Source organism: Dryobates pubescens, chromosome 6 (genome assembly GCF_014839835.1).
Source record: "Dryobates pubescens isolate bDryPub1 chromosome 6, bDryPub1.pri, whole genome shotgun sequence".
NCBI classification, from domain to species: Eukaryota; Metazoa; Chordata; class Aves; order Piciformes; family Picidae; genus Dryobates; species Dryobates pubescens.
In genome coordinates this window covers 8368069-8391300 of record NC_071617.1, presented here as the reverse complement: position 1 = coordinate 8391300, position 23232 = coordinate 8368069, and the positions used below count along the sequence as shown (strand labels likewise).

Here is a 23232-nt window from a genome sequence, read left to right as displayed (position 1 = left end):
GAACAGGATGGATGAAGAATAAAACTGAAGGAACTACATAGTTATTTTAAATATTCTCAAACCAGTAAGTTGCAGTTGATTATGGAGATGCTCAGGCTGATAGGTGTACTCAGAGAAGAAAATAGTGCTGCCAAGATCCAGTGTTAACATTCTCTCAGCTGGATTTCATTGTGATAAACAGATTAGAGATGAAAACCTGACCTATTATTTGGACATTTAGGTTCTGTCCATGATAGCTAACCCTAATCAACACTGAAAAATGACTACGGCAGCTTTTACGTTGGACATGCTTCTGATTATTTTGTTCTCCAGTGATCCAGACTCCACAGATAATTAAATAGATTTTCATTAATTATTCTGAATGCCTGTGTTGACAGGCATGACCTTCCTGAATTTAATATTAAGACATCAGTTAGTGGGGAATCAGTTTATGGATCTCCTGCTTACTTCTCTGGAGATGAAACCCTTGTCATCAAATACCTTTGAAGCTATTCTGTCCAGAGTGGCTAAGATGCAGCAGTCTGGGGTTTGCATGTTACAATATTACTTGGCTTGCATAATTTTTTGTTTTGCTTCATTCTTTCTCTCTCACAGCTGTTTCATCAGCCTGATTTGATTTAATCATAGGATAATAGAATGGTCCCAGATACTTAACCAATAACTTTATATTATACTTTCTTAAGTAAAACAAATCTTACCTTGGTTAAATAACTCAGATGAGTTATTTACTCAGCTTACACAGACTTGTTAAATTTCATCATCCTTAAATACCTTCCAGCAGCAGTAGTTTTCTCTAGAGGTTTCATGGCTGAAGCCTTCATTTGTAGATTGTTTTGACTGACAGGCAGAGTCTAACTTCACTGAGGACTTTCCATGTCTGCAAAGGCTTTTGCCATTCCTAGATTTCAGCTGGAGCTGAACTTTCATACTTCTGGTTTAAGAGCCGTGTTGCTGGTGTTTTTGTTGTTGTGTTTTTGTTCTGTTGGCTGTTTTCTGTTTATTTGTGGAAGAACAGTGAGTACTTTCCTGCTTTCTTAGTATTGCTACATTTTTCTACCCATTTTGTTGTTGTTGTGACAAAGCAAGTATTTCTCTAAATGAAAGAACATTACCATCTTGTATCACAGTATCACCAAGGCTGGAAGAGACCTCAAAGATCATCACGTCCAACCTGTCACCACAGACCTCAGGACTAGACCATGGCACCAAGTGCCATATCCAATCCTCTCTTGAACACCTCCAGGGACAGTGACTCCACCACCTCCCTGGGCAGCCCATTCCAATGACAAATGACTCTCTCAGTGAAGAACTTTCTCCTCACCTCCAGCTTAAACCTCCCCTGGTGCAGCTTGAGACTGTGTCCCCTTGTTCTGGTGCTGGTTGCCTGAGAGAAGAGACCAACTCCCTCCTGGCTACAACCACCATTCAGGTAGTTGTAGACAGCAATGAGGTCTCCCCTGAGCCTCCTCTTCTCCAGGCTAAACAGTCCCAGCTCCCTCAGCCTCTCCTCATAGGGCTTGTGCTCAAGGCCTCTCCCCAGCCTTGTTGCCCTTCTCTGGACACGTTGAAGTGTCTCAATGTCCTTCTTAATCTGAGGGGCCCAGAAGTGGACACAGGACTCAAGGTGTGGCCTAACCAGTGCAGAGTACAGGGGCACAATGACCTCCCTGCTCGACTAAACAAATTGGTTCAGTTGTTTGACAAGGATTCTATAAAATACTCTTTGGGAAATTTAGCGGAGTAATATCTTACATGGTTCTGTAAATGTGTGGGTATTGAACCTGATTTGGATGAAAACTCATCCTCCTCCATTAGCTTGGAGCCCTGTTATGTGTTGGATTGGATTCTGCCCCCCCCCCCAATAATGTTTCTGGAATCTGCCCCAGAGAGCAAATTCACCACATAGAATTTGGAAGTAAAAATGTAATTGTATTTACAAAAGAGCCTAATTATAAAGGTATAACAAATGATGAACATGTACAATGTATATTTTCATATGTATGTACAATATAACAACAGGACATACCCCCTAGGCCATTCCCTCATACTCTCTTAGGAACAAAGGGCTCCAAGAAAGCTATACAGCCACATGTGTTCCCTCTTCACCCCCCCTTTACCTTTGTAGCAGCCAAAACAGAGAAGCCCCAAGGTCAGGAGAATAGCACAGCCCAAAAGCCCAAGCAGGAGCAGTGAGCAAGCGAGAGAGCATCTGGTTCTGCAAAATATGAGCTATTTCTTCATGCCAGTTGAGTGAGATCACAGTATCACAGTATCACAGTATAACTAAGGTTGGAAGAGACCTTGAGGATCATCGAGTCCAACCTGTCTCCACAGATGTGACTAGACCATGACTAGACCATGGCACCAAGTGCCAAGTCCAATCCCCTCTTGAGCACCTCCAGGGATGGTGACTCCACCACCTCCCTGGGCAGCCTATTCCAATGACAAATTACTCTCTCAGTGAAGAACTTTCTCCTCACCTCGAGTCTAAACCTCCCCTGACACAGCTTGAGACTGTGTCCTCTTGTTCTGGTGCTGGTTGCCTGGGAGAAGAGACCAACCCCTTCCTGGCCACAACCACCTTTCAGGTAGTTGTAGAGGGCAATAAGGTCTCCCCTGAGCCTCCTCTTCTCCAGGCTAAACAATCCCAACTCCCTCAGCCTCTCCTCACAGGGCTGTGCTCAAGTCCTCTCCCCAGCCTTGTTGCCCTTCTCTGGACACGTTCCAGTGTCTCAATGTCCTTCCTAAACTGAGGGTCCCAGAACTGGACACAGTGCTCAAGGTGTGGCCTAACCAATGCAGAGTACAGGGGCACAATGACTTCCCTGCTCCTGCTGGCCACACTGTTCCTAATGCAGGCCAGGATGCCATTGGCCTTCTTGGCCACCTGGGCACACTGCTGGCTCATGTTTAGGCGGCTGTCAATCATCACCCCCAGGTCCCTCTCTGGGAGCTCTCCAGCCACTCTGACCCCAGCCTGTAGCTCTGCATGGGGTTGCTGTGGCCAAAGTGCAGCACCCGACACTTGGACTCGTAAAATGCCATCCCATTGGACTCTGCCCATCTGTCCAGTCAGTCAAGGTCCCTCTGCAGAGCCCTTCTGCCTTCTATCTGACCAACATCTGCTCCTAACTTGGTGTCATCTGCAAACTTGCTGATGACTGACTCAACCCCCCATCCTGATCATCAATGAAGCTGTTAAAGAGGACGGGGCCCAGTACTGATCCCTGAGATGGACCTACCAATACTATAATGTGAACTCAGAGGAGTCTGTCCCTCTTGAACTGTCTGTACCCTCTGGAAACTTCTGTTTACAATTGAAATTTTAATTCCAATCTGTGACAAGCTCCAAGTTCAAAATCTTTTGGCTTACTCCTGCTTAATCTCCTGATTTGCAGTTCGTGCTTGCACTGTGGTCTTGGTTGTTTTGTAGCTGGTTTGCAGAACCAAGGCACACCTCCTTGTTTCTCCATCTTTCCTTCTGGAGCATGTTGGCTCCAAAGGAACATGCAGTGTGAATGAATCCCTCTCCCCTCCTCTTTATAAATGCCTATGTGTAAAGATGTGTACATTTGCATTTCAGATGTAAACAAACTTGTAAGTAAAAAGAGCTTTGAAGCTGTTGGAAAATGTTGTGCCAGCTCTTTGTGTATATGTAAACAGTGTCTGCAACTCTGTTTTGGGGAAAAAGACCTCTAAAATTATATTGCTTTGAGGCATTTATTTATATTTAAACTATCAGTTAAGTGTACAGCTGTTCTTACTGCTTTTACCCTGTATTTTTTCTTACTGGAATTTTATCCTGCATATGAATCCTGGAATGAAGCTGGAGGTGGGGAGATTCAGGCTGGATGTGAGGAGGAAGTTCTTCACCATGGGAGTGGTGAAGCCCTGGAATGGGCTGTCCAGGGAGGTGGTTGAGGCCCCATCCCTAGAGGTGTTTAAGACCAGGCTGGATGAGGCTCTGGCCAGCCTGATCTAGTGTGAGGTGTCCCTGCCCATGGCAGGGGGGTTGGAACTAGATGGTCCTCGTGGTCCCTTCCAACCCTGACTGACTCTGTGATTCTATGATTCCATGATATTTATTTGACTAGTTGTCAAACCTTTGATGTCTTAAAAATAATTTTAATGCTAATCAATTCATAAAGCACAGAAATCCAAAGGGCAGTCTTCCCACTACTAAATCATGCCTTTTGGCTTTGAGGTGAAATGTGTGCTGTATGTTAAGAGAAGCTAGAAGGTAGGGATGGCTATACAAATGTATCCAATTTGCTAGTGCTCTGTTTCCTGAAAAAGTAGATGCTATCTGAATATGCTAATTGTAACAGTGTGTTCAAGGCATACTCTGTGACTCTGTGTTATCAATTTTGTACTGTAAAGTGATTAACCCAGGTGGTTAGCGGCCTGCTGCATCCCTTGATATGTATCTCATTAATCCTGTTTGTAGCAGCTGTTTCTCCTAATGAGTGGTGCTGAATGTTCAGACAGGAGTAGGGTTGGTAAAAGTAATGAGGCACTAGTTTTGAAGGGAAAAAAATAAATAATAAAAAAGGCTGTTACCACTAAGAATAATAAAAAGCTTTTAAGTGTCTGTGGAATGATTCAAATTAATACAATCAAACAGGACTAGATTTTATACTGGTAAAATGTGACCTGAACTGAATGCAAGCTATTAAGGGGTGTAACTAATTTTCTTGCATTTGCATGAGTACCTTCTTGTTTTTTGCACATCTGTACACATGCAGACTTAGTGAAAAGTAATAAATCTGATCATATTACTGTGGCTGTTCAATTATGGTAAAGCAGCTATCAAAAAAAAAATGTAGAACAGGTAGTTCTGGCCAAAGACTGTTACATGTGAGAAATACTCATGCAGATTTGATGGCTTGCAAATATCTAAAGGCAAGCAAGCAGATAAAGAATGGAAAGCAGCTCTATGAGAATTGCTGCTAATTGTCTAAAAGGTGTTTGTAACAGCATAGTTAACTAACTCCAGAGATGTTCTTATTTTACCTTTATATTACCTGGAGTGCTGTGTCCAGCTGTGGGGCCCCCAACACAAGAGAGACATGGACCTGCTGGAGCAGGTCCAGAGGAAGGCCATAAAGATGATCAGAGGGCTGGAGCACCTCTCCTGTGAGGAAAGGCTGAATTGGGGCAATTCAGACTGAAGAACTGAAGGCTCCAAGGAGACCCTATAGCTACATTTCAGTATCTGAAAGGGACCTAGAATAGAATAGAATAAACCAGGTTGGAAGAGACCTTCAAGATCATCTTGTCCAACCTATCAACCAACACCACCCAATCAACTAAACCATGGCACCAAGCACCCTATCAAGTCTCCTCTTGAACACCTCCAGTGATGGTGACTCCACCACCTCCCTGGGCAGCCCATTCCAATGGGCAATCACTCTCTCTGTGTAAAACTTCCTCCTAACCTCCAGCCAAAACCTCCACTGGTGCAGCCTATAGGACCTATAGAAAGACTGGGAAGAGACTGTTTAGAAGGGCTTGCAGCAATAGGATGAGGGACAATGGTTTGAAACTAGAGCAGGGTAGATTTAGGTTGGATATAAGGAGGAAGTTCTTTACTTACTATAAGAGCGGTAAAATACTGGAACAGTTTGCCCAGGGAAGTGGTTGATGCCCTGTCCCTGAGGACACTCAAGACATTTTTTGGTGTTATTCCCATGGAATTGTCAGACCAGGATGGTATTTAAAGAGAAGACTTGGAATAAAACCCATAGTTAAAGGCTAAAGTGACGTACTCTAAACTCTGCACTGTTTTGTTGCATGCTACATTTGTAAGGTCTTTTCTTCCTAATATGCAGTCTAAATCCGCACTCCTCAAATTTAAAGCCATTCCTTCCTGTCCTATCACTACAAGCCCTTGTAAAAAGTCACCTCCAAGCTTTCTTGTATGTCCACTTCAGGTACTGGAAGGCTGCTGTAAGATCCCCCTGGAGCCTTCATTTCTCCAGCCCCAACTCTTGCAGCCTGTCCCCACAGGGACACTGAATAAAGTCAATGAAATAAATCCCATATGGACTCCAGACTGATCCTAAACTAAGGTTCTCCCAGCTATAGAACTACAGGACTAATGTAAAAATTGGTGACCTTGTGTTCTCTGAAACAGCTAGTTAAAGCAGTTATAAAGAAGGATCACAAGGGACTATGCTATGTGAACAAAACCTGTATTTCCCTTCCAAAGACCTTACAGATGTGGCATGCAACAGAGCAGTGCAGAGTGTGGAGTAAGTCACTTATTTGAAAGTGCAAAAATAAAACTTTGGTAAATTGAGGTAGGATTAAGGGCATTTAACAGCATATTTAGCATGTGCTCTGTCTCAAGGTAGGTACATTCTAGCTCAGGGTGAATAAGCTTCAGCAGGGGATGGCCTCATCTCTACATGTCAACATGTTGTCAGAGGGCATGGTGTCTTTTTCTTTTTCTCTCTTTTTTTTTTAACCTATTGTACAGGGAATGAGAACATGGCCAGACTGTGGCTAGCAGATTGACTTTGGAAAGGAAGAGAAGAAAAGGCAGAGAGGGACCTGGGGGTACTGGTTGATAGTAGGCTGAACATGAGCCTGCAGTGTGTCCAGGTGGCCAAGAAGGCCAATGGCATCCTGGCCTGCATCAGGAACAGTGTGGCCAGCAGGAGCAGGGAGTTCGTTCTGACCCTGTACTCAGCACTGGTTAGGCCACACCTTGAGTCCTGTGTCCAGTTCTGGGCCCCTCAGTTTAGGAAGGAGGTTGACTTGCTGGAACGAGTCCAGAGAAGGGCAGCAAAGCTGGGGAGGGATTTGGAACATAAGCCCTATGAGGAGAGGCTGAGGGAGCTGGGATTGCTTAGCCTGGAGAAGAGGAGGCCCAGGGGAGACCTTATTGCTGTCTACAACAATCTTAAGGGAGGTTGTAGCCAGGTGGGGGTTGGTCTCTTCTCCCAGGCAACCAGCACTGGAACAAGAGGACACAGTCTCAGGCTGTGCCAGGGAAGGTTTAGGCTGGAGGTTAGGAGGAAGTTTTACACAGAGAGAGTGATTGCCCATTGGAATGGGCTGCCCGAGGAGGTGGTGGAGTCACCATCATTGGAGGTGTTTAGAAGGAGACTTGATAGGGTGCTTGGTGCCATGGTTTAGTTGAGTTGGATGGTGGGTTAGATGTGATGATCTTGAAGGTCTCTTCCAACCTGGTTTATTCTATTCTATTCTATTCTATTCTATTCTATTCTATTCTATTCTATTCTATTCTATTCTATTTGCCACATGCATAGACATCACCAGATAATTCACTGGTTCTGTTTAACTATGTCAAATACGAATGAGGAGAGCTCTCTCTTGGTTGAGAGACTGTTGGTAAATGAAGCAGCACACGGTGTCCTAAGGTGTTAGACTAATACTTGGAACTATTAGATGTAAACATTGTTGCTCCTAAGATGTTCCCACAAGGCATGTAATGGTTTGGATCAGAACAAAATGTGTCAAACTGTACCAGCAGGTTAACCTGGCTCTTTTCCCAACACAGCAGTGTTGCAATCTGAACTTCAAGCCCCATAATACTTTGCTTCAGCATCGCTTTCGTTTTTGAGGCTGGCATGACTGCAGCATGGTATGAATAACAGGAGCAGGTTCAAGTCAATCCATGACAAGCAGTATTGTTTAAAGTGAAAATGCCTATTATAGATCACATCTGTTTCTTTCACAGCTGTTGGACTATGATGAAATTGATTTTTATCTTAATGCTGAATTTGGGGTGGGTGGTTTGGGGTGGCATGGTTTTGGCTTGTGTGTATATGTGTTTATCTATTACTGAGGCACATCTGTATCGCTGTGCTGCTGCTTCATCTCCTGAAGTCTGCTTTTTAAATCACTGAATCAATATAAAGGAATTAATAACTAGATGTGACAGAACTTGTCATCCCCAGTCTGAATCCAAAGGGACTTGATTGGCCAAGGAAGGAATTCTTACTCTAGGTTGTGGTTCCTCATTTATATGTGCCTGCAACAGTGTCAAAACTGAAAAGAAGTGGTAGAATGAAGCTGTTGTTTCTGTGTCCCTTTCTTAAGTGGCTAAGGAGCGCTGCTGATGTGATACCATATAGGAGGTAGCAGTAGTAGTATTTTGTGGAGTAGCAGGCTTGATGCTTCACAGTTCTGAGGCCTTTTGAGACCTCACCAAGTTTTGTGGTCATACTTCTGAGCTCTTTGAAAAGTACTACTTAACTGATTATTCATATATAACTGTTTGAATATTTGAACAGAATGTCTTGTAAGGAAGCTCTTATCTTTATTTATAAGTAGTTAATGCATTAAAATGCTTATTATGTAGCTTGTGCTATGAATGCTAATCTTAGAGTATTCAACTGTAATCCTGAAATGTTCTAATTAGATCAAGACAAATGATGTGCCTGCGTGTGTACTTGATGTTCAAGCGACAAGTATCGGTGATTACTGGTTTCTTCAGTTATTGTTCTTTCTCTCCAGCCACTTCTAACATCATGTCCTATGCTGCTGGTTCTCTTGGGGAGAGTATGGGCACCTCCATGAAGTGTAGGGGCTTAAGATCATTCAGGGAAGAATGGCATTCAGCTTGTGAAATTTTACTGTACAGATTTACTGTACAAGAGGGATGTGGACGTGCTGTAGCGTGTCCAGAGAAGGGCCACGAGGATGATCAGAGGGCTGGAGCACCTCTCCTGTGAGGACAGAGTGAAGGAGTTGGGGCTGTTCAGTCTGGAGAAGAGAAGGCTCCAAGGTGACCTAATTGTGGCCTTCCACTGGGGTGTCCCTGCCCGTGGCAGGAGGGTTGGAGGTAGGTGATCCTTGTGGTCCCTTCCAACCCTGACTGATACTATGATTTCTAGGGCAGTCCTTTCCCCTGGAGCTGATCATCTAACCCGTGAGCACAAGTCACAGTTGTGTTCTTCTGTGGCTTGTGCCTGTGATCTGGACAGAATTGACCCAGCATATATTCTGTCATAAATCAGTTCAAAGTTAAGGGAACCTTCTTTTTCAAATCTCTGATACTCTTTTCTTGACTGCTATGTTATGGGCCTCCATGAGGGACATCTTGATTCCCTTGCTTGGGGAAAGAAGAAATGTAACTGCTTTTCAGCTGACACTACATTAAATTAATTTACCTTTCTTTTCTGTTCAGGCTTCAGGCATTAGTTTCCTGCTAAATCCACAAGATATTTTCAAACTAAAATTTGTGGAGGAGGGATGTCCTTTTAAGTAAGCTCAAAGCTCAGTGTCTAATAATAATAAATTGCAAGAGAATTCAACAGTTCAAACTTGAGATGTAATTTGTTCCATTAATCGTGGAGCCTTTCAAAAAAGCAATCAGAACAGCATACTGTATGGTTGCTTTCCAGTAGTGTTCCTCCTTCTGATGTAGAAATGTGCTTTAATATGTACTTGACCACTTAGCATCATTACAATGTGGGGGAAACAAAAGAGAATCCAGTACTTGAAATGAATCTGTTTCTGTTACTGGGTGACACCTTTTCTAGCTAGGCAACAATTCTTTTGTTTTACACTAGCTACATCATAATCATAGAATCAGTAAGGTTGGAAAAGACCTCAAAAGATCATCAAGTCCAACCTGTCACCCAAGACCTCATGACTACTAAACCATGGCACCAAGTGCCACGTCCAGTCCCCTCTTGAACACCTCCAGGGATGGTGACTCCACCGCCTCCCTGGGCAGCCTATTCCAATGCCTAACAACTCTCTCTGTGAAGAATTTTCTCCTCACCTCGAGTATGAACTTTCCCTGGTGCAGCTATAAGGACTCTTCAATAGATAGTAGTTGTTAGATTAATTTACCCTTCGTTGTTGGGCAAATGATGACTTCAAATTTAACCCATAAGGTTTAATATCCTTTTAGAAATAAAGAAACAAACCCCTTACACCACTCTTAAGTTAATTAAAACCCTGGAAGGCAGTCAAGAAAAGCTCTGTAGCTGGAGATTCTTTTTTAACCTTGCTAAATTCTTGGTTTTGCCAGCTCTGTTGCAGAGTTTCACAGTCTAATAATACCTCAGATAGAAAAATGTAGTTTTACATTGGTTTTGAATTTGCCATCTGTTAGTTAAAGGCTTCTTTATCCCTGATTATAAAACAGGAAAAACTAAAGTTTGAACTTAGTCTAAACTATGATACTTCATTAGGAGCAAAACCAGCTTCCATCATTCTTTTGTATTTTTCTATGCTCTGCAGTGTGTAGAAAAGGACAGTGGATGGCTTGGGAAGAAAAAGTATAGAAAGCAACATGTGGAGATTGTGAATATTACTTTTATATTCTCATTAAGGATTTTGAATCAGAAACCAGGTACGTTCTGACAGTGGAGGGAGAAAAGCCACTCAATTCACTGAGGAACAGAATAATAAGAGTGGAAGACTATTTAGTTGTAGAAAATGCAAAGTCATGAATAAGAAATATTGGGAGCTGGAGATTGTTAATTGGAAATGACTGTCAGTCAGAAATGAAGAGACTTCTTTTTTTGGTTTAAAATACTGGGAGGCTGTTGATGGAAAAATTTACCCTAACAGTATGTGAGAGAAATGCGAAGTGTTGGCATATTCTGAGCAGACTGACTTCCAAAGGCCAGCCTGTGTAGGTTAAAAACATACTACTTAGAATTTGGATTATCAAGTCACAGCTGGGGTTGTACAAGCAGCGTATGTGCAGCAGTGTTTGTGGCTGGCTGATGTGCTGTGTAGTTGTGCACGTGCAAAGGCACGTACAGCTTTGAAGATGATGTTTGTGGCAGAGCTGTCACTGTGACTTTCCTTTCTGGCTTTTTTTACATGCTGTAAATGGTAATGTGTCTTCACATAGAGTCCTGTGGTACTGTCCCTGTATCCAGGCTGTGTTACCATTCAGAAGACATGTTTTGAACCAGCCACAAATAATGCAAGAATCACAGAATGTTAGGGGTTGGAAGGGACATTGAAGGATCATCCAGTCCAACCCCCTTGACAGAGCAGGATCACCTAGAGCAGGTCACGCAGGAGCGCATCCAGGTGGGTGTTGAATGTCTCCAGAGAAGGAGACTTTACAACCCTTGGGCAGCTTGTTCCAGTGCTCTGTATCACAGGTATCACCAAGGTTGGAGGAGACCTCAAAGATCATCAAGTCCAACCTGTCACCACAGACCTCAGGACTAGACCATGGCACCAAGTGCCACGTCCAATCCCCTCTTGACCACCTCCAGGGACGGTGACTCCACCACCTCCCTGGGCAGCACATTCCAATGGCTAAGGACTCTCTCAGTGAAGAACTTTCTCCTCACCTCGAGTCTAAACCTCCCCTGGCACAGCTTGAGACTGTGTCCCCTTGTTCTGGTGCTGGTTGCCTGGGAGAAGAGACCAACCCCTTCCTGGCTACAACCACCTTTCAGGTAGTTGTAGAGAGCAGTTTCTAATGCATAATCGATGTGTTCAGTACATAAGAACTCTACAAGCATAGAGAAAATTCTGAAAGCATTCTTGGGTAAGTCAGATGGATCAGAAAGCCTGTGACGTCTTTCAAAAGCTTGCTTAGTTTCTTGCAAAAGGTTAACCACCACTTCTTGTGACAGAAAAGTTTCTCCATGTGTGTCAATGCTTGGCCCCAATGGCAAATTTATATGTTGCCTCATTCTCTCTTTGAGGTCCTGAATACCTCCAGTGCCAATGGACTTCTTCTGGTGGTTTTTGGAATCATAATAGCGTTGCAGAATCATAGCACTCAAATAACCAATTTCCACCTCTATGTAATTCTCCAAGTAGGGAATGTCACCCTCACAGTGAAAAACTTTTTCATTACGTTCGTGTAGAGCCTCCTGTGCTGCAGCTTGCAGCTGCTGCCCCTTGTCCTGTGATTGAACATTACTGAGGGGAGCCTGACTCCTTCCTCCTGACGCTTGCCCTTTGTGTATTTATAAAGAGAAGAAGGCAAGCAGAACCTTCTCCATTTATTGGGAGTTTAGGGTGTATTGCTCCATCTGCCACAGGCCAACTTCAGACTTGTCTAATTTAAACTGCTACTCCAGGTCCAGCACAGTCTGGGTTGAGTCCAGGACATGGAACTGCAGCGGCTTAGTGACACTGATAAATGATCTCCTCCTGTCAGTGGATAGAGGGCAATCATTAATTTTCATTCTCCTGGCTCTTTCTACAACATTTGATGTGTCAGGCCAGAAGCTGATGCTGTCTTGCCAGGAGGTAGTGACAGAGTCCAAAGTGCTAAAGTGACTTAGCCTTGTCCTAGGTCTGCAGAGCGGTGACACGCTCGTGACTTTGAAGTGTTGCCAATCCTGAAAGGAAACTGAGAAACTGAAAATGAGATCTGCAGGATTTAGTTGTTGCCTCTCCATCAGCGATGGTATTAGGGATGCTAATTGCTGTTCTGTGTTGGGTGATGCTTATCTGTGTGGGAGGGCAGTGCTTTCAGAAGGCTGAGTTCTAGGCTGTGTAATGAACTCCTCTGGGAATGGAGGGCTGCCTCGAATTTTGTGCTTGGAGTTGATGATGGAATTTCTTCCCTCCTGCATTCTTTAATGTGATAAACCAGACAGAAGCCTATTTAAAAGGGAAAAAGTAAAATAAAAGACGACGATGCTGATACCACATCAAAATAAATAATTTTCTTTGATATAGCCTGGCTAAAGAAGCACTGTGGGGCAAAGAAAGCTCCTCTAGGACCTGATTCTTTTTAAGCTTCCTCTAAAAAAAAATAACTTCTAAGCCATTTGCTACTTGACAGGCTGGAGAGGTGGGCACAAGCCAACCTCATGAGGTTCAACAAGACCAAGTGCAGGGTCCTGCATCTGGGTCGAGGCAATCCCAGGCACAAATCCAGGCTGGGCAGTGACTGGCTGGAAAGCAGCAATGAGGAGAGAGACTTGGGGGTGCTGGTGGACGAGAAGCTCAACAGGAGCTCTCAATGTGCACTTGCAGCCCGGAAAGCCAACCAGATGCTGGGCTGCATCAAGAGAAGTGTGGCCAGCAGGTGAAGGGAGGTGATTCTCCCCCTCTACTCAGCTCTGCTGAGACCCCACCTGCAGTACTGCCTCCAGTTCTGGAGCCCCTATTACAAGAGGGATATGGACGTGCTGGAACGTGTCCAGAGAAGGACCTAATTGTGGCCTTCCAGGATCTGAAGGGGGCCTACAAGAAGGCTGGGGAGGGACTTCTCAGGATATCAGGTAGTGATAGGACTAGGGGGAATGGAATGAAGCTGGAGGTGGGGAGATTCAGGCTGGATGTGAGGAGAGAGTGGTGAAGCCCTGGAATGGGTTGTCCAGGGAGGTGGTTGGGGCCCCATCCCTGGAGGTGTTTAAGACGAGGTTGGATGAGGCTCTGGCCAGGCTGATCTAGTGTGGGGTGTCCCTGCCCATGGCAGGGGGGTTGGAACTAGATGATCCTTGTGGTCCCTTCCAACCCTGACTGATACTATGATATTATGATACTTGAAGACTTTTTTTCCCCCCAAAAAAATTAGTTACGAGTTGCACTCAGAAGATGAAGTCTCAAAGTTTGAGGAGGCTGTGCCGTGTTTTGAAAGTGCACTTAAGATTTTTAAAATGAATATAAAGTACAACATTAACATATGTAACCTTATTCCTGGGACAGTTGCTGGGATTCTGTCTGAAGGAAATAAATTAAACATAGGTAAGGCACATCATAAAGTTGAAGTCAGTGGCAAAACTCCTGTGAACTTGTGGGAGATCAATTTCAGTGTAAATGTGCTTTGGCAAGCACTAGGCTGGATGTGTGTTAGGGAGTGTTTTCAAAGCTGCTTTTGTGAATCCTAATAAGCTGGGAAAGAGGATAGAGGCTGTATGCTCTGCTGAGTGCAGTATTGGATTTGGAGCTTGGGAGACACAGTTCTGTTCTTGTTCCTGACTTTGAATAACTAAGTTGAAGGAGACTAAGTCATTTCCCTTCTTTTGCCTTAGATAATGTTTTCCTGAAATGTAATTTAAAATTAACTGTTGAAAAATACTGAATTCACCTAAAAGAGAAACCTCAATTTTTAACTATTCATTTTCAGTGTAGCTTAAGTCAGCTAAAAAAAAAACAACCAAAAGCACCTGAAAATCTACCACCATCAATAAACAAACTAAAAAGGAAAGCTTAATAAATGAATTCTTCTATCATATATTTTGGGCTCACCTGATGTGGACTGCATCAACACAGTATGGAGTACTGCCTCCAGTTCTGGAGCCCCTCTTGCAAGAGGGCTATGGATGTGCTGGAACATGTCCAGAGAAGGGCCACGAGGATGAGCAGAGGGCTGGAGCACCTCTGCTGTGAGGACAGACTGAAAGAGTTGGGGCTGTTCAGTCTGGAGAAGAGAGGTGACCTAATTGTGGCCTTCCAGGATCTGAAGGGGGCCTACAAGAAGGCTGGAGAGGGACTTGTCAGGCTATCAGGTAGTGATAGGACTAGGGGGGATGGAATGAAGCTGGAGGTGGGGAGATTCGGGCTGGATGTGAGGAGAGAGTGGTGAAGCCCTGGAATGGGTTGTCCAGGGAGGTGGTTGAGGCCCCATCCCTGGAGGTGTTTAAGCCCAGGCTGGATGAGGCTGTGGCCAGCCTGATCTAGTGTGGGGTGTCCCTGCCCATGGCAGGGAGGTTGGAACTAGATGATCCTTGTGGTCCCTTCCAACCCTGACTGATTCTATGATCCTCTGAGTATACGTGGAGGCACATGAGCCTTTGCGACAGCTGCCTTTGTTTAGGTATGTCAAAAATAATTGGTTTGTGAAGAAAGGCTTTTTCCAAAATGGTATTTGGTGGTTGGCATTTTTTAAATTTTAAAGATTAAAGGTTTGAATACTCTGGGAGGTGGTAAGGAGAGCTGCTTGCCTAATGCCAAGAGCTGTAACTCTTTGCTAATGAAATTCTCATCCCATTTCCCGAGTTAGCCTGTTAATGCTAATGTCCAATTAGAATTAATAACGAACCTTGCCTCGGGACCAAAAGTGAGGAAGAAATAGCTCCTAATGAAACTTTAGATGGTAACATTTCTATGACTAGGTATTTTATCTGCTTGTGACATTAATCTGTGTGGACACCATGACCCTTTTCTCTTTAACTCGCTTGTCAGAACTTCTGTTGCAGCGGACACTGGCTGTTTTGTTGTGGTTGCATTGGCAGTTTGGAGAGGTTATGTTTGTGACTCAGACGCAGTTCCACGCTTTCCTGTATAGTTACCAGAAGTGAATGAGCAATTCTGTTGCTGCTCTTCATGCTGCTCTGCTCTTGCTCTGTTATTCACTTGTCCTGAATTCAGATTGAGCCATCTGATACAGGACCGTGTCATCTTGTGTACTTGCATAGAATCTAATTCAATGGGGCCTGGTTACTAATTGGATCTTTTGGGTGCTCACACAATAGAGATAATTAGTAATAAGTGTACAGCTGTAATAGCAAGTAGTGTTCACAGCATGCAATATAATACATGACAGTTGAGCTCCTGTGTGCAGTTTCAGTTCCTAGTGGATGTATTTGAGAAGTCATTGCTCTTCTTTCTTTGCCTATGTGGTGTTGCCCAGAGATGCTTTTTCTGTTCTGATACAGGTGAAAATACCTCAGTTAACTTATTAAAATATGTCTGGTCAGGGCACATCCAAATAATATTCAGTAACATACTGCTCAGCAGTCTGTGTGAGCATTATTCTTTTGCCCCCTTTGGAGCAGTGGAGCAACCTGTCCCCTCATTAAACCACGGCACAACTGATACGTAGCATCTTAAAGTTACTGCAGTCTGGTGTGTGCAGAAAGGCTAATTGAGCTGATCTGCAGGGAGTTATGATTATAGTCATAATACTAGAAGAATGTATTTAAGCTGCATGGGTGGCACTGGTCTCTTGTAGTCAGATCTACTGATTTCCTGAGGCAGGATCTGTGTGGACAGCAGGACAGCTGCCTGCATAAACCGTTCTCTTGCCGGGTTTCTGGGAGATGCATGCTTCTGTAGCAGCAAAAATCCTGTGGGCATTGTTTGTGAGAGCAAATGATGAGTTTTAGAAAAGACTACTGATAGCCTGTATTTTTCTTCATAACCAGAACTTCCCAAGGAGAAATTGCTGAATTACTGAATCACACAGAATGTTAGGGGGGGTTGGAAGGGACCTGAAAAGATCATGTAGTCCATGCCCCCGGCCAGAGCAGGATCACCTGGAGTAGGCACTCAGGAACACATCTGGGCAGGTTTTGAAAGTCTCTAGAGGAGACTCCACAGCCTCTCTGGGCAACCTGTCCCAGTGTTCTGTCAGCCTCACAGTGAAAATGAAATTCCTTATGTGGAACCTCCTATGCTCCAGCTTGCATCCATTGCACCTTGTCCTATCATTGGGCATCACTGAGCAGAGCCTAGCTCTGTCCTCCTGACACTTACCCTTCACATATTTATAAACATGAATGAGGTCACCCTTCAGTCTCCTTTGTGCCAGCTTTCTCTCTTGTGTGCTTTGCAGTGCTGTTAAGCTGTGATGCTTCCTGAGGGGAATAACTAAGGTGTCTTACCCCTGTCATGCTGTTTATTATCTCTTGGCTTTGTCTTGTTTCTTTTTCTTGTACATAGAACGTTACCTGTGTTGAGAAGTGTTCTGTGGGATTAGGTCTAAATGAATGATTTGAGCTCCCAGATACTGTCATAATGTAAAGAAAATTTGAGAAAATTCAGATGCCTGCAGCTGAGCCAAGCTCAGAAATTGCTGTTGATAGTGTAGTCAGGTTTGGGGTATTCTTGGTGTATAATTGTGAGAGGAATGTACTGTGGCTGAATTTGGGTTTTAATGAAAAGTAGCCCTGTAGCTGGCTGGGACTTTGCAATAGTGCAGTGATAGACAGGAAGGGGGTGCCTTTTGATTGAAACTCTGCAGATCTATACCACACAAAATTCTGGTCCACTTAATGGAGGAGAGAGTGGAGTAAAAGGTTTTTTAGAATAGAATAGAATAGAATAGAATAGAATAGAATAGACCAGGTTGGAAGAGACCTTCAAGATCATCAAGTCCAACCTATCATCCAACACCACCTAACTGACTAAACCATGCAACCAAGCACCCTATCAAGTCTCCTCCTAAACACCTCCAGTGATGGTGACTCCACCACCTCCTCGGGTAGCCCTTTCCAATGGTCAATCACTCTCTCTGTGAAGAATTTCTTCTTAACCTCCAGCCTAAACCTCCCATGGCACAGCCTGAGACTGTGTCCTCTTGTGCTGGTGCTGGCTGCCTGGGAAAAGAGACCAACCTCTGCCTGTCTACAGCCTCCCTTCAGGTAGTTGTAGAGATCAATAAGGTCTCCCCTGAGCCTCCTCCTCTCCAGGATAAGCAACTCAGTTCCTCCTAAGCTCCTTCAGTCTCTCCTCATAGGGCTTGTGTTCCAAACCCCTCCCCAGCTTTGTTGCCCTTCTCTGGACATGTTCCAGCAAGTCAACATCCTTCCTAAACTGAGGGGCCCAGAACTGGACACAGTACTGAAGGTGTGGCCTAACCAGTGCAGTGTACAGGGGCAGAATGACCTCCCTGCTCCTGCTGGCCACACTGTCCCTCTTGGCCACCTGGGCACACTGCTGGCTCATGTTCAGCCTACTATCCACCAGTACCCCTAGACCCCCCCTCTGCCTGGCTGCTCTCCAGCCACTCTGACCCCAGCCTGTAGCACTGCATGGGGTTTAACTGAATCTAGCTTTATTAGCCTCCTGTGTTTCTTACAGCATTAAAGCTTCTGTTATTTGCAATAGTTTTTTCAGGCATTGTTTTATCTGGACACAACACAATTCTGATGTGTGTATATGTATTCTGAACTTTGAAATACTGTCTTTGTGATAATTGCATTGAACTACATTATCTGTTTTCCTGAAGCAGCAGGTCTAAAGTTTCACCTGTAAAAAATACCTTCTAAAATGCCTTTTTTAATGAAGTCTATCATGATTGGTTTATTATTTTTAGTGCTTAATATCAATCAGACCAGTAGATATTTAGAGGCTATACCTTTAAGTATAATATTGTAACGTTGCCTTTGCAGGTACATGATGCTGATTGATGGGAAGAATGAAGTTTACATGATTGATAGAGACAATTCTATTTTTCATGTGTCTAATTTGGAGTTTCCATTTCGCAAAGATCTCCGCACACATCTATCAAATACTCTTCTGGATGGGGTAAGGAGCATGCTGTAGAATGATTGTAACAATTCAAGTGTCATTTGCTTTCATTTAGGAACAGGGCCACGTTTTGGGCCCTGGATCAGTGAGTCAGAGGATTTCAGGAGTAATGTATGTCCAGTCATTGGCTGAATTAGAATTAGAATAATCCAGGTTGGAAGAGACCTTCGAGATCTTCGTGTCCTATCATTCAACACCACCCAATCAACTAAACCATGCAACCAAGCACCCTAATCAAGCCTCCTCCTGAACACCTCCAGTGATGGTGACTCCACCACCTCCTCGTGCAGCCCATTCCAATGGGCAGTCACTCTCTGTGTAGATCTTCTTCCTAACCACCAGCCTAAAACTCCCCTGGTGCAGCCTGAGACTATGTCCTCTTGTTCTGGTACTGGCTGCCTGGGAGAAGAGACCAACCTCTGCCTGTCTACAACCACCTTTCAGGTAGTTGTAGAGAGCAATAAGGTCACCCCTGAGCCTCCTCCTCTCCAGGATAAGCAACCCCAGCTCCCTCAGTCTCTCCTCATAGGGCTTGTGTTCCAAGCCCCTCACCAACTTTGTTGCCCTTCTCTGGACTCGTTCCAGCAAGTCAATATCCTTTCTAAACTGAGGACCCCAGAACTGGACACAGTACTCAAGGTGTGACCTAACCAGTGCAGTGTAGAGGGGCAGAATGACCTCCCTGCTCCTGCTGGCCACACTGTTCCTGATGCAGCCCAGGATGCCGTTGGCCCTCCTGGCTGCCTGGGCACCCTGCAGGCTCATGTTCAGCCTGCCATCGACCAGTACCCCTAGATCCCAGTCGATGGTAGGCTGAACATGAATGTGGGAGTCATACCTCCTAAGTCATTTCTTCTCTACAGAATAGCAGTGGTGACTGCTCTGGGGGGAGCTGTTTGTCTTTGAAATAAAGCAAGGTGTTGAGGTGACAGTCTCTGAATACATGAAAAGGCTTGAAGAGAAGCTAAGGAAATTATTGCAGAGCCTCATCTCTTGTTGTAGCTTTACGTTTTGGTGGTCAGTTTGATCTGGTGAATGTCGATATTCTGACATTTGCTAACATTTTCATCATCTTTTGGTAGATTTTTGTGGATATAGGTCATTGCTTGTCTCATTTGTTTTCAGCTTATCTGAATTGTTGTCTGATTTAGAAATGGCTTAGTGTGTTTGTTTAAGAGTAAAAAAAATTTCTAAGTTGCAATACTGATTGAAATTATGGTAACCTGCTAGTGAACTTTTCAAGTTAATTGTAAAACAAGCTGTCAAATGCCTGTATGTGATGCTTGAAGGCTGGCCTGTACTGTTCTTGGTAAGCTTTTCAGAACAGTAGCCACAAGAAAAGAGTATTCCTTTCCTGACCTTCCTGTTTCACAGAAGCAAAAGAGCTTAACTAGCTCTTACACTGAATACCTGTCAGTGTAGATGGACAGTTTCCTGCCACGTTACAGTGGCATTGGAGGCTCTCTTCATTTCTGTCACTCTTACATGCTGAAATGCTGAGTATCTGAGATGCTCTTCTGTATTGGTCTTCTGAAGCCTAATTCACCTTTCCAATACAGAGACCATATTGTCATTGTTAAATTTCTTTCCTTTCTCAGGCCTTTGTTGTCAGTGTCTTTCATGCAATGACCCTTCTGTGAGTGCTCTGCCTTCCTGAACACACATTTCTATGTGAAATATGTATAAATTGAGTCTGTGAGGATAATTATTGCCAGGAACAATGCAGTGTCTCAGGGACAGAGGAGAAAATAATGGAATATGTTCCACCACCTCTGTTTCACTATAAAATTCAGAGCATAATTCAAGAAATGCCCTTCTGTCAGCTCAGAAGTGGTTGCACAAGCTGTCATGTCTGGTAGGAGCCTCATCAGCCAGGCAGCTTCCTAATGACATACATAATAGTATTCTTAATAACATACATTAGGTTCCATAGTGCTGAGATAAAAAGCCTGGTACTTTTTTTTCCCCCCACTGCTCTTTCTAAGGCCCTTGAGAAAGTAATGGCTTGCCAGTGTCCATATGGTGCAATCCTAGGTGTGCTTCAGGGAAAGTGCTGTTCTTCTTTGTGTGTTTCAAAACACAGTTTAGTAAGGATGACAAATAGGTACATGGTGGAAGACAGGGCTGCACACACATTATGAGATACATGCATAAATGTGGCTGTGGGGCTTGGGAGAAGGGTTCTGATCTGGTGTGTTGTGTTTCCCTGATGTCTAGTGTAAGTCTCTTAAGAATAAGTGGAGTTCTCTCAGTTACACAAGTCATGGACTGTAACTGCAATTAATGTATTTTTGTGTGAAAGTGACTGTTATAGTGCATGTCAGCATTGCTCTTCATTTGCATAAAAGTAGTCTGACTGTGATTTATCCCCCCCCAACTCCCCAGTTTCTTTCATGAAGTGCAAAGGAAAATGATACTAAATGAACAAGTGTTACTTGAATGAAATACTTTGAGATAAAACTGAAACCTTTCAATGGATAAATACTTTCCATAGGGATAGTTTTCTAAATTTAAGTATGATCAGTTTGAAAACCAATAGCTGTTGATGGAATATTTTATTTTCAATCAAAATGCTTTTTCAGGCAGTTTGAGAATAAAATTGTTTATTATTGGAAGCATCAGAACAGCTTAACTTTGTAGCTGGGCTGGAGTACCTCTCGTATGAGGACAGCCTGAGGGAGATGGGGTTGTTCAGTTTGGAGAAGAAAAGTGGAGGAGTCCTTGTTGTGGCCTTCAAATATCTGAAGGGGGCCTACAAGAAAGCTGGGGATGCACTTTTTAGGGTGTCAGGTAGGACTAGAGGGAATGGATCCAAGCTAGAGGAGGAGAGATTTAGATTAGACATCAGGAAGGAGTTCTTCATGCTGAGGGGTGGTGAGACACTGGAACAGGTTGCCCAGGGAGGTGGTAGAAGCCCCATCCCTGGAGGTTTTTAAGGCGAGGATGGATGGAGCTGTGAGCAACCTGATCTAGTGTGAGGCTTCCCTAACCATGGCAGGGGTGTTTGAACTGGATGATCCTTGAGGTCCCGTCCAACCCTGACAATTCTGTGGTTCTGTGATTTGTTTAATGTTGATGCCAAATGAGAATTTGCATGACTGTTCTTTTACTCTGCATGTAGGTGTAATTTCTTTCTTTTTTTAATCCATGGGAAGGAAAATTTGGCTTTTTTTGTGTTAACATGTTTTGCTAATTAGTTTTGAGGTGCTATTGCACAAATTCTTTTATTACAGGTTGAAGTAGTTCATACTTACTGCCCTTGAAGTAGCTTTCTCTACTATGATGGCATTCAACAAATCCAAGTGCTGGGTACTGCACTTTGGCCATGGCAACCCCATGCAGAGCTACAGGCTGGGGTCAGAGTGGCTGGAGAGCTGCCAAACAGAGAGGGACCTGGGGGTGCTGACTGACAGCCGCCTAAACATGAGCCAGCAGTGTGCCCAGGTGGCCAAGAAGGCCAATGGCATCCTGGCCTGCATTAGGAATGGTGTGGCCAGCAGGAGCAGGGAGGTCATTGTGCCCTGTACTCTGCATTGGTTAGGCCACACCTTGAGTACTGTGTCTAGTTCTGGGCCCCTCAGTTTAGGAAGGACATCGAGACACTTGAACGTGTCCAGAGAAGGGCGACAAGGCTGGGGAGAGGCCTTGAGCACAAGCCCTATGAGGAGAGGCTGAGGGAGCTGGGATTGTTTAGCCTGGAGAAGAGGAGGCTCAGGGGTGACCTCATTGTTCTCTACAACTACCTGAAAGGTGGCTGTAGCCAGGAAGGGTTTGGTCTCCTCTCTAGCAACCAGCACCAGAACAAGAGGACACAGTCTCAAGCTGCACCATGGGAAGTTTAGGCTGGAGGTGAGGAGAAAGTTCTTCACTGACAGAGTAATTTGTCATTGGAATGTGCTGCCCAGGGAGATGGTAGAGTCACCATCCCTGGAGGTGTTCAAGAGGGGATTGGACGTGGCACTTGGTGCCATGGTTTAGTCCTGAGGTCTGTGGTGACAGGTTGGACTTGATGATCTTTGAGGTCTCTTCCAACCTTGGTGATTCTGTGATACTGTTAAAGTTTAGAATAAGGTGGCCCAGTTTGCATTCCTTTACATTGATGCAATAAGCATGAGAAAGAAGGAAAGCCAAAACAGAGATCCTGGTGCCATAGAATGAAGGAGTTTGGAAGAGACCTCAAAGATCCCATGCAGCAAAACAACTTGTTGTGTTATGAATACATAGGACTAAAGTAATTTCTCCTAACTTTATTTAGAATGACAGCATATAGAAAACTTTTATAAAAGCCATTTCCATGAATGCAGTGATCTAGTAACTTGCTTTAAGGCTTCTGGGATAAGTTTTTCATGTGGATGTCTTTGAAAATTTCAAATGCATTTACAGTTCACTTCAGGCTGAATTTACTTGCAAACAGTTCTTACTATGATGAGTTACATCTTGGGTGATGTGCTCATCTCCAGCTCTTCAGCTGTGATTGTTCTCCTGGTGTGGAAGAAAGTCTTCTGCAAAGCTCATTAAAGCTAATTTGAATATTACCTACAGATGACTGTTTAATTTGAAATACTCCTGCAGAAGCCAAGCTTTTTTCATCCTCTCTGCTATTTGAGGGAATACATAGATTTTTGTTCAAATGTTTTGGCTGTCATGCCAGAAAACTAATTAGTTATTTCCAGGGACTTTCTTGGCATTCTGCTTAGCTTTGGAACAGCTGAGTAGAAAATGCAGAGGCATTCTTAGGCTTGAAGTGCTTTTTTTTTTTTAACAAGTTTAATACAAATTTACATACATTTTATTTGTGCATAAAATACTGTTCACACTTGAAGACTTAGGAGGGCCAAGTACTCCAAAAATGGTGAGTGAGATTGCAATTGATTTGTGGTGTCCCATCAGCACAGACATCACTTGTTTGCAATCTCTCTCAGAAATGGCATCACTTAAAACTGAATTTTGGAGTTTGCAAAGACAGGTACTTTGTGCAGAGTAGATTTTGAGGTTTGTGGCAGTTTGGGCTGGGTGCCTCCTGCTGCTGCCACACGGGGTGCACCTCTGGTGCCCCGAGTG

The 23232-nt window shown here is 44.0% G+C and overlaps 1 protein-coding gene across 1 annotated transcript in view; it reads left to right on the top strand.

Annotated features, from left to right (window-relative positions):
- RNGTT (RNA guanylyltransferase and 5'-phosphatase) overlaps positions 1-23232 on the top strand; it is a 267297-nt gene that overhangs the window by 54542 nt on the left and 189523 nt on the right. Inside the window, exon 9 of the mRNA XM_054162574.1 lies at positions 18033-18168. Coding sequence (XP_054018549.1) covers positions 18033-18168 — 136 coding nt within the window. The remainder of the gene's footprint in view (positions 1-18032; positions 18169-23232) is intronic.